The sequence below is a fragment of the Dinoponera quadriceps genome, unplaced genomic scaffold (genome assembly GCF_001313825.1).
Source record: "Dinoponera quadriceps isolate SergipeBrazil2010 unplaced genomic scaffold, ASM131382v1 scaffold586, whole genome shotgun sequence".
Taxonomy (NCBI): Eukaryota; Metazoa; Arthropoda; class Insecta; order Hymenoptera; family Formicidae; genus Dinoponera; species Dinoponera quadriceps.
The window spans coordinates 1,162,710-1,174,462 of NW_014554764.1; the positions used below are offsets into that span (position 1 = coordinate 1,162,710).

At 49.2% G+C, this 11,753-nt stretch overlaps 1 protein-coding gene across 2 annotated transcripts in view; it reads right to left on the minus strand.

Annotated features, from left to right (window-relative positions):
- Nucleotides 1-535: 535 nt before the first annotated feature.
- The window catches only part of LOC106741625 (hemocytin), an 18,726-nt gene continuing 7,508 nt past the window's right edge, over nucleotides 536-11,753 (minus strand). For both annotated transcript variants that reach the window (XM_014613824.1, XM_014613823.1), the window contains exons 16-29: nucleotides 11,167-11,505; nucleotides 7,424-10,931; nucleotides 6,153-7,023; nucleotides 4,780-6,064; nucleotides 3,515-3,862; nucleotides 3,328-3,441; nucleotides 3,043-3,255; nucleotides 2,468-2,751; nucleotides 2,067-2,345; nucleotides 1,718-1,978; nucleotides 1,483-1,635; nucleotides 1,184-1,310; nucleotides 916-1,068; nucleotides 536-833 (exon numbers count right to left, since the gene is read on the minus strand). In XM_014613824.1, coding sequence (XP_014469310.1) covers nucleotides 643-833; nucleotides 916-1,068; nucleotides 1,184-1,310; nucleotides 1,483-1,635; nucleotides 1,718-1,978; nucleotides 2,067-2,345; nucleotides 2,468-2,751; nucleotides 3,043-3,255; nucleotides 3,328-3,441; nucleotides 3,515-3,862; nucleotides 4,780-6,064; nucleotides 6,153-7,023; nucleotides 7,424-10,931; nucleotides 11,167-11,505 — 8,126 coding nt within the window. In that variant the 3' untranslated portion in view covers nucleotides 536-642. The remainder of the gene's footprint in view (nucleotides 834-915; nucleotides 1,069-1,183; nucleotides 1,311-1,482; nucleotides 1,636-1,717; nucleotides 1,979-2,066; nucleotides 2,346-2,467; nucleotides 2,752-3,042; nucleotides 3,256-3,327; nucleotides 3,442-3,514; nucleotides 3,863-4,779; nucleotides 6,065-6,152; nucleotides 7,024-7,423; nucleotides 10,932-11,166; nucleotides 11,506-11,753) is intronic.

Here is an 11,753-nt window from a genome sequence, read left to right on the forward strand (position 1 = left end):
GGTGTTGTTTGAAAATTGGTTTTCGATTGTGTAGAAAAGTCGTTTAAGTTTAAAGATTTATATTTTTGTTATTTTGACAAATTTTTATTATCCTGGCCAAAATGATATTAATTTTAAGTATTTATTACACTTTATATATTTTACGGGTCTGTGCACATAATATCCTTACACCTGTTTCTGTTAATGTTTGTTTAGTTAATGCTAGTAAATGTAATCGACGATTAACTTAATAAAATTAACTGATCTCATTGATCGGTTCAGCTAATTAGCTAATATGATTGGTTAATTCTGTTGAATTAACCATGATGATAGAAACGAGCATTAAACCTATAAGGCAGGTGTTGCTATAGACAGCTACTTAACAAGCATTGATATATAATATTTTTTAACGAGTGTTTATGAATTTTGAAATTTAAATAATTGTAATTCAAAGAAATATTTACACATGTCTTGACTTATATTCGTATATATGAATATATCAAATCTTTATTAATACTTATATATAATATTTTTACAAATACAGAAATCATTTGTATTAATCTATATATTTTTAATATCTCATAAAACAAGAATGTTTTGTCGTTTAAAAATACACGAGAGACAAAATGGAGAAAGGAAATCAAGGAATGTATTTCTTATAAATTAACCTTTAGTCTTTGTTTTTCTATCTTCATTTTTCATGTCCGAAAGAGCACAGCTTTGGCAGGAACAAGAAGTTGGCGTTGTTAATTGCTTCTTCAATCTCCTGTTATATTCACATGTTAATTCGACAACGATGCCAGTGTATTCCTCCGCTTGACAACACTGGCAATTATTCACTTGTTTCCAGTTTTCTATACGAAAAGAAGGGAAATTTATTCAATCTAATCTTAGTATCAAATTAAGACGAATCAAGTGTATTTAATCTGTACTTACTAGTGTCGAAATGCGTGGAAGACTCGCACGTTCCATTGCATTGATTAATACCCTCAATAGGACCCAAATTTTTACATATTCCATATAGTGGATGATTCACAACCAGCATACCTATGGTGCTTTCTGCATCCATAGCAGTTGGTTGGCACTTGCCTGACAAGTAATCGGAAAACAATTAAGAATCAACTTAGATATAACTAATATAAACAAGCAAGCTCATTAAGAGAATTATTATTAAGAGAATTATTCTAATTTTTTTAGAACGTACTCCGGTTTCTTGCTAATTGATTGAGAATGGACAGCTCGCATCGTTTACAGCATTGATCATGATATATTGCTTTTTCAGGGCAATCTTTTATATCGGGACAAGCGGTTGGACTCACACTAATAGACAGCTAAAACAATTAAGACCATAAAATACATAAGACAATAAGATACATAAGATAATGCAACATAAACATGCAAATACTTATTATACAATTAAGAGGTTTAAATTTTTAAACACTGATTACAAATAATCATAAAGATATTTCTAAAAATATCTACATCCTGTGTTACAAGACTTACCAGTTCGTTTACTTTCGAGCAACTATAAGTGGTACAATTGTCATCAGATGACCATGTCGTGCCGGGTGTATACAAAATGTCTTCATATATGCAATATGTTTGCTTGCATTCTCCGCAACATCTGTCATCTTCAGGTTCTTGATATGACCATCCCTTAAGGATTTATCAATATAATATTAACGATGCGTAAAAAAGCGTAAAAAGCGCAACACTCAGCACAATAAGATATTCTTACCTGAGCACACTGCTTCGAACACACTTCAACTTCCATATGCTTCGTTATATTCGGACCTGTTGTGCAAGTCTCGGTAACACAGCTGTCTGTGAAAGATTTCCACTTCTGTCCGGGCTCATAAGTCTTTCCGTTATTGCGACAGGCCGTTTTCACGATTTCTGGGCAACACTTGCCTGAAACTTTGCGGGTTTCTATCTCAAATTCTAACTCCAATTGCGGATCAATTTCTGGACAGTTTTCAGTATTCGTTTGCACGTACATCTGAAAACAAATATCAGTCGCATTTGAATACCCTCCGTCCTATTGATCGGAGATTAAATATTTAGAATCGAAATATTTCGAGTCTTACCCTTCCATTTGTGGAGTCACAAGAGTATGTCACACAATGATCGTCCGATTGCCACTCTTCTCCGACATTCTTAAGCATGCCTTCTACGACACACGAGGTTTGAATACATTTCCCGCAACATTCAACTGCGGTGTCGTTAGACGGTTGATATTTGTAACCAAAGTCGCATATAACATTACATTCTTGGACCTTAATTTGCCTTTGAATACTACCAGAATGTTGGTCACATTCCATCGTAACACAAGCGTCTTTAGCATCGGGCCTCCAACTTTCGCCAACCTGTCGTAAATGGCGTTAAAGTAGTTGATATTTAATTAATTAATTCTTATAACTATATTTGCCAATAATAGAAAGGAGACTATAAATATACATTACAAAGTATTAGTGCGTGTCTCTCTTACAGTGTATATTTTATCTCCATCTTTACAAGCACTACGCTCAAAGATCGGGCAACACTTGTCATCCAACAAGATTTCCTTCAATACGTAGTCGTTTACATCAAGATGTTCGTGCGCACTCGGACACTCCGTGATCACACAGTTCGGCTGAGGACCGTCGTGTGAATTCTCGCACACGCACGTTTTGCATTTACCATCCTTCCACTCTTCCCCAATTTTTTTCGCTATCACATGCTGTCCGCTTCGATCTTCGTCATTCGTGTACAAACATATATCCTTTGGAGGCACTAAAATACGAGGTGACATGAGCATCGATTGAAGTTTTATAGAATCAATATATATTTTTGCATTCTAAAATGAGTATCGTTCTCAATAATGTTGATTTACATTGAAGATATAAAGTAATTAAAAAGTTATATATATATATATATATATATAAATAAATAATAGTTATAAGCTATATATTAATTATATAAGAATGATAATAATTATTATTATTATACGCTTATATTAATAACATTTATATAAATAATAATTATAATAGTTACGTATAAATACAAGTGCAAAATAAATCATACCGCATTCGTGGGTAGGACAGCAATCGTCTACACGCGTGATTGCATTTATGTTGTAATACTTTGGGCATTCAAGCGCCGAAGGACAAGTTTGCGGGTCGCATATTTTAGTCGGTCGCGGGCAACAACCGGACGTATTCATTACTTGTACGAAACCGGGCTCCAGTTGCTCAACTTCATCCTCGATTACGGGGCATTCGTTCTCAGGTAGACATTCTGAAATTATGCAGTGTGTTATGTGGCTTACGAAAAATCAGATAGAGGCCATGGGAAAATCGTTCCACATACGACAAATGATTTTGTAACATCCATCAGCGCCGGTAATAGTTTTCATGACCTGACCAAAGCCGCATTCCGGTTCCTGCGGCTCGACGCACACTGTGGGTGCTGTAGGTTTGGGCACTGTGGGTGAAAAATCGTCAACAATCATTCTAGCAAACTCGATCAGATATTTCTCGACGAGCATCAAACTCACCGCACAGATACTTGGGGCAGCACCTCTCCTTGGTCTCGTTGACGAGCACGGGTGTCATGCTCTCCTCGCAGATCGTATCTAACAGAGGACATTCCGTCTTCTGGCAGTTCACCGCTCCGTCGTGGCACTTGCACTCGGTGCATTTGTCCGGGCGCCAAACGTCGCCCTCCACGTGACCGTCTTTGTCGCAGACGTGACAATTCCTCCGTGGTACACAGGAGTCATTGTGAAGTACATAGTTCTCCGGGCAGAAGCATCCTTCGACGGGGCCTCTAGACGAGCACTTTTCGTCGCTCGGAGTGTCGCACGTTTCTTTGCAGCCGGAAGCGCATGGCCGATAGACAAGACCTACGAAGAAAATGCGTTTAATTAGAATTTTTCGCCTTATCTGACAAGCAAGTTGGAGGAATTTGCCCAAAACGGGGGTTTTCTTGGCTTATAAACGGAATTGAATGGAACAGGTATTGTAAAATATATAGGAGAGTCCGAATATATGAAACTCCTGTCGATTTGAAGCTACTACTGGCTTAAGATATCGATATTGGAAGTTGTACACTGGTTAATTACTTTATGTAATCAATGGGAAATCAACCATATCTACTTCTGTATCGGAGAATTCGCTGGTTGAGTTTTCTGTTCTAACAATGGCCGACCTTTTTAAAGTAGCCTCAACACTTCGATCGTTTTGTGGGTCAGATAGACCCGGTGAATTGTGTTTGGAAAGCTATAGCGAAGAGAAGTGCGTAATCTAATGAATATGCTCAGATTTACTACCAATGGGTGCTCCATACATTTTTCTACATAAAACAAAACAAAAATGCAAGCCTCATAAGTGCTTAAAATTAATTAAAAAACAGTTTTCATTTTCTACTAGCTGTACCATTTTTTACTTGCCATTTTAGTTGTCTTTTCTACCTATTTTTTAAAGGATTAAGCTTGTCAACGAATATCCTTAAAGAAAAGAAAATAGACCATGCTTGACCTCTTGAACGATTATGAAGAACACCAGTGCTATTTATAATCCGAATAATTTATATCCGAAAAAGCATTGGCGACTTTATTGAGTCAAAACCGCTTTTCTCGCGAGAGCCATTCATCGGTTACCCGATCGATGGAATGAAGTCATAGAGAATAATGGAAATGATTTCGTACGTCAAACCTGTACTTGACTTTTTGTAAATAAACTTTGAATTTCATGGAAAAAAGCGCCGAATTAATGTTGTACACCCAATGGAATGCAGAAGACTAGAAGACTAGAAGTTTACCTTCGGGACATTCGTGCGGACAGATGTTGTCGGTCCTCCAAGCCGGGCACAGGTCAACTTCCGAGCACTTCCTCGCGTACATCTCCATGCTGTCGCAGTAGTCGCCACCGTTGCACAACGCGTCGTGGCAGCAGTCGAGGTACGGTTCCGGGTCGACGATGCTGTGGCATTGCTGGAACTCCGGCAAGTCCAGAAGCTTCCTGCAGATATCCTGATCCGTCGGTGGAGACTCGCACCGAACCCGACTTTCGCTGGAGCAGGCCTGATCGTTCAGGTCCAGCTCCGCCGGCAGGCGGTTAGCCAGCCAAGACTTCCCGAATTCCTCGGCGTCGTGGGTGATCTCGCCGTCGCGCTTCTTGAAACCGGCATCGGCGTTGCAGCCGCCGCAGAGGCCCTCGGTGGCGTCGTCGAAGATGTGCGAGGGCAGCTTCAAGGTGAACGCGAAGTTCTGCCGGAAGGCCACGAGCTCCAGCTGGATGGCCGGCAGCAACAAAGACACGTCTCCCGCGGACGTGCGGTCCAGGGTGATCCACGTGCGGCTGTACGGGAATTCGGCGACCTGCGAGTCGTCGACGGAGACTCGCAGATCCTTCGAGTCTTCCGTCCGCTTCATTTGCACCGCATGTTTTCCGTAGAGAAGCGTGACGGCTCTCGTGCACGTGCCGGTGGCGCAGCCGCCGTTGCTCACCAGGATCTGATACTGGTGGCTGCCTTCCTCCCGACCTTTTACACTGTCCGCGACGCTTCTGGACAGGACGTAGGTGCAGTTGCCGGCGAAGCCGAAGTCTTTGCGGTCGAAGCCGATGAACCTGGAGTTGCCGAGGCCGTCGCACACGCAATCACGACACTGCACCGGCGGCACGCACTCCTCGTTCCGGCGCACCAGGCCGTCCGGGCAGAAGCATCCGGGGAAGCACGCGCCCGGCATCGCCGGGCAAGGCTCCAGCTCGCGCAGATTCTCGCAAGTGATCTCGCATTTGTTACGGAAGCAGTCCCGGTGAACGAACGGCGCCGGACAGCTCGCGGGGCAGTCGTGAATCCTCCTCCAGTCGGACAGGTCGGCGCCGGGCACGGCGGCCTCGCATTCGCTCACGAAGCCAGTCAGCAGCTGACACCGGCAATCCTCGTAGGAGCTGTTGCCGCGCAGACACGTGCACGAGCTCTCCACGCAGCGGGATACGAACTTGTCGATGTCTATCACCGAAGAGCACGCTTCCACCAGCGTCGGGCTTTTCACGGAGTTGCAGATCGTCCAGGCCCGCTCTTGGACGTTACGTGGACACACCTGGGGAAACAATTTTTAACTTGATGGAAAAATTGACAAAAAAGAATCGGATTTCTTCCAAGCCTTTAAAACTGCCTAATGGTGATACCTGCGGGTCACATTCTGGCGTACCCTCCATCGCCCAGCTCTTGCCGAACTGGACGGTGCTTTTCGCCTGTCCGCCTTCCGGAGTCTGCCGGTCGTTGGCGACGTTCCCGTCGTAGTATCCGCACAGGCCATCCACCTGACCTGCCAATTTCGAGACGACGCCGATCTTCACGTTGGTGGCGGAGTCCCAGCTTAGCCAGAAGCCGTGGTGCGATAGGAGCATGATGGTATCGCCCATGCGAGACAGCTGGAAGCCGGGGAAGCGAGTGCCGAGGCGCGCGACTTGCCCGGCGGTGAAGCTGCGCTCGTCGATGTCCACGTGCAGATCCGGATATAGCACGATCTGGTGATCCTTCAGCGTCACTACCAACTCCCGTGCGCACAGCCCACCGGGTGAGTCGCAGTGCTTCTCCAGCGTGATGTACCACCTGTTATGGTACATGTCGCGGGCCAAGATGTGATTGCAGACGTCGTACTTGTACTCTAGGTGGTCGAACGTGTTGAAGGTTCGTCCAGTGACGTTACAATAGGCCACCTCCGACACCAACGGCCTGCACGCGTACTTGGGACACTTGTGCAGCTTGTACATGCTCATCTTCTCGTACACTACCTCGTAATTCGGCGGGCACGACGCATTCGGACATTTCTCTGGGTGGGGCTTGCCGGGGAAGACGGGCGGGAACTTCGTGGGCGCGCAGGTGAACTCAGAACATTGGACATCCTCTGCACTTGGTCTACGATCCACGTACTTCATCGGGTGATTGCGGAACGGCGGCTTCCTGGGTCTCTTCGTCTTCATGAAACCCTTCACTCCGGATTTCGCTTTGCTTCCCGAATAACCTTTAGCCTGGTAATTCGACTTGTAGACTATTCTGTAATTAAAGATATGATATGAAACATGAAAGTATCGATACTAATATTGAAACGGATATCTAATCAAGAGTATATAAATTCAATAAAATGTTTGTTCATGTGGAAAAGATAAGAAAAAACACGTTTTTTTCGAACTGAACTTATTGAAACTGAAATTAAGTAAAAATCAAGTTGAAAAATTCTATTTTTTTCTACGATTCTTAATAAGGAAAAACGTTATTAAATAAAATTCAGTCGATCACACAATACTTGTCTATGAACAACGCGATAATATGGCTTGCAGACAGATGTCCATTTAAAATTCCCTGATTTTCCCGGAGACAATTCTCTGAGAATTCCAGGTTGTCCAGGTTTTGTTCAGAACAGTCGACACCCTGGATAGTATCATAACATCCTTACCTGTAATCCGCAGGACAGAACGGTTTCTCGCACGGGCCAACTTCGGTCGGCTTCTGGGTCGTCACGGCGGTATAGTTGCGCGTCGTTTCCGGCTTGAACACCGTCACGGGGGTGATCACCTCGCATTTCACCTCGTCGTCTGGGCAGTCCTGCACACCGTCGCACCAGGCTGTTTCGTTGATGCACACGTCGCTCGTGGGACAGTGCGTGGTTCCCGTCGGGCAAGGCTTGCACAGACAGGTGCACAGCTCGCTGACGACCGACTGCAGACCCGGCTCTTCGCATGGCTCACACTTCTTCGGCATGCAAGCGGCATTTCCGCCCAAAGCACAGACGCACTCTTGGCAATCCTCGGTCTTGTAGACAGAGCCTACCGCGTACGGTACATGGCCGACCACGCAGGGGCACTCTTGCTCCGGTACGCAGGATTCGCCGTCCCACCACCAGGATTCCTTGCATCTACAGTCTTCGTCGTTCACCGTCTGCTCGATTCCGTCGCACACATTGCACCTTCGCTCGACCGGCGACGGACTCGTCATTTTGGGTACCTCGGGCATGGGGGGATACGCCAAGTAACAACCGAGGGGCTCGACCTTCAACGCGACGTGCTCATGCCACTTGGTGGGCTGTATCTTCAGGTACCTCGCGTGCAGCGGTTTCTCGAAGAAGTTCGTCTTGCTGCTCTGGACGTCGAAATTACCGAGAAACTCTTTCTCGTCCCCGTCCTCGCCGATGACCGGGCTCCAGTGGCGCCTGTCGTTGCTGTAGAATATCTTGTAAGCGGTCGTCCAAGCGCCGTCGCCCCCCTTCGTCGTGATCCCGGTTAAGTTCCGAGGCTCCAGGAAGTCGAACTCGACGTATTGGTGCGGACTGTCCAATGCCGAACGCCACACACCGTCCGAGGACAACGGGAGGTGTTGGATCAGTTGCGGGGAGCTCGACACCGAGACTTGCTCGAGAGTCATCAGCTGGTTGTCCAGCCCCATCGGATCGTCGCACACCGGCCTCACCACCTCCTCGGATACCGTTGTTTTCATGATGGGGAACTCGGTTGCCGTCGTCGTCGTCGTCGTCAGGTGATCCTGACATCCCAACACGTCCGCTCTGACTGCTATCCCGTTGTGCCACGTCAACGGCTCGATACGAATGATCTTCGCCTCGATGGGCTGGTCGAACATTTGCTTCACGGACTGGGCGCGGTCGACGGGCCCCCTGAACACGTGCGCTCGCCTTTCACGGCCGGACACGTACGAGAAGGTCTGGCCGTCCTCGGAGAAGAGCACGTGGTAACTGGTCACGAATTTATCCTCGGTGACGGCGCCTTGCAGCACTACGCCGTAAACCGGCTCGATTTTCTCGAATTCAACAGCGAGCCACTGATGGCTGTCGCTCACCTTCGGCTCCCAGAAGCCGACGTGGTCGGGCGACGAGGTGCCTGGTGCGCGCACCCACAAGTTCTCAGGTCGCAGCACGGGAACCTCGCTGCTGCTGGCGTGGACGAGCACCTTCCCGCTCTGCACCAGCGGTACGTAACGCCGGCTGTCGCACTCCGCGGGCGGCGAAGCCGTGCTCTGCAGGAGAATCGTGTACTCGCCGACGGGCGACGTGGCTTCACGCTCGGGGGACGTGGTGAACGGCGGTTGCTCGGTTGTGACGGCTTGGCTCTCGCCGACTGTGGTTCCAGCTGGTTGCTCGTAGCTCGTCTTGCGGCACAACGTGCTGTCGCAGGTGTAGTAATTGTTGACGCACTGGCAGGTCTCACAGTCGGACTCCTTCCTGACGGCGCCGGGTGGTACGACGGAGCGGCCGTCGTGGGCCTCGCACGGGCACTCGTTGGCGTCCACGCAAGTGACGCTGTCCCTCCAGTATCTGTGCGGTGAACACGCCGGCCGCTCGACCGACACGCACCCGGCCACGCAGTCCGCGCCGTCGTTGCAGTAGCCCCGGGTGACCAGACTGCGACGGTAATGGTGGCACGTCTTGGTGCACTGAACGGCGCACTCGCTCCATGCCTCACCGTCTGGGCAGACCTCCTCGGTCGACACCACTTTCTTCACCGACGTCGTAAGCGTCTTCTCGTTGATGACGCCGCTCTTCGTCTCGCTCCACTCGCTCGGCGTGGTCTGCCCGGTCGCGCACTCCGGTCGAGTCCGCAGGACCGCCGCCGGTAGATTGCACACCTGCATCTTCGCGTCGAACAGAGTGCCGGGAGCGCACGGTCGCTCGATCAACTCGCGACCGGTCGCCGTGGGCACGCACTGGTAGTACAGCCGGCAGTTGGTCGGATGCGGCGAATTGGGCTGCGCCGGGTCGCATTCTTCTTTCCCCGCGATGGCTTCGGTAGTGATTTCCCGTTGCGGCAGTTCCGTCGTCAGCTCGGGGCAGCGGCACAGCACGCTGATCTCGAAGTCGACGCAGGTCAGGCCCGGACTCGACCGACAGTAGAGGCCGCGCTCCAGGCTACACTCCACGTCGAGGCCGCTCTGCTTCGGGCTCAGCTGCTTTTCCACGGACCTGCATCTTATGTCGACCATGTGCTCCTCATCGCACACCGCGAGTCCCTCCGAGTTCTCGAGGTCCGCCAGCCCGGGCAACGGCTCGACCTCCACTGTCCTCTTCTGTGCCGCTTCGTCCTTGTTGATCCATTTGGACCAGCCGGCCACACACTTCTGCGGCTCCACCTGGAGCACGGTGTTGACGGGTTCACCACTGGTGACCTCAACGGTGGCGGCAGTACTGCAAGGCTCTCCTTTGCAGGTGACCCCGCCGCGAGTGCAGAAGCAGCTCTGACAATCGTCGCCTCTCACTCGCTCGCCCTCGTAGTACGTCACTCCGTCGAGCTCGGCGCAGAACGGCTTCTTGCACGTGGATCTCGGCGTGCACTCCGCGTAAGAGGCGTTCCAATACACCTGGCCGGCCGGGCACGGCCGGTATTGGCAGCCCTCAACGCACGTGTCCTCGGCGCACAAGTGGGAGCCGTCCTTGACGGTCATCAGGTTGTCGCAGGTCTCGCGCGGACACGTCGGGACGCAGGGCGAGTACGCGCTGAGCTCCTCGTTGCACTGCAGCGGGCAGATCTCCTGGGTGCGCCACTTCACCGGCACGCCCTTGGCGTTGCACTCGTGCGCGTAGGCGGCCAACGCCGTGCACAGGCACTCGCAGTCGCCGCCGGAGTCGCAGCTGCACGCGTCGAAGATGCAGTTGCGCAAGTACGGCTCGACCTCGACCTCCGAGCGGCACGGCGAGAAGACCGGCGACTTCAGCAGGTTGCATCGCCGCAGGGACCAGAGCTTGCGCTCCGGGTGCTGCTCGCACGCCTCCACCACGTCCAATGGCTCCGGGCAGGACGGGTCCTTCTTCCACGAGTCGCCGAACAAATTGACGGAGGCCTCGGATATGCCGCCGGACGGCGTCTTGAAGTCGTCCCCGGCGTTGTCGTTGTAATCGCCGCACAGACCCACCGTGTGACCCTTCCATTCCGGGTTTAATCGCACGTAGACCCTGGTGCCTGTTGGAGTTTTGGATTAACGCTTTGATCAAGCGTCTGCATTCTAAATTCAAATCTGAGTATCTCACGTGAGACAAGTTTCAAATAAGAAGTACTATATACGAGCTTAAAAGTTCTCTTCATCAACAAACTGCGATATTTGCGAAGAGATCTCGCACATCGGGAGTTTCTAAATTAAATATATTAAAATATACGTTGATGAACAGTATCCGATTTATTTTACGACGTATCATACCTTTGTCCCATTGCAACACCAGTCTCAAGTCCGGCACATCGACGAATACGAAGATTTCCGTGGTTCTGATCGTCATCCTCTTGAAAGGCCCCTTCGGCAGCTTCTTCCCTTTCGTCAGCACGAGTTCTTCCCGCTGCTCACCGTCTCCGACTACAAGCGTGATCGACTTCGAACAGGCGACGCCGTTCGTACCGCATGGTACGTTCTGAATCGAGACGTCGAACGACTGCTCCTTGCTCAGCTTGCTCTTCACCAGAACATAATCGCATATACCTTGGAAATCGTACATTTTACCGTCGAACGTCTTGTAGTGCGAGTCACCCCACACAGAACAGACACCTGTGTAAAGTAAATGACACGATCGAGTACACGACTGGAACTATTCTGACGGTAAGTGTAATTTTAGGGCTTTTTTCTACGTCAATTGATATCAAAAACAAGCTCCTTAAGTTTGCATGCTATACTTAAGTACAGTATGCTATATATAACATCCTGTATATTTTTCATAAATATAATTCGCCACTGCCCGAAACGACTGTTTCAATATCGAGAGGCAATAGCGGCAGAATCAACGGTTTACGGGGGGG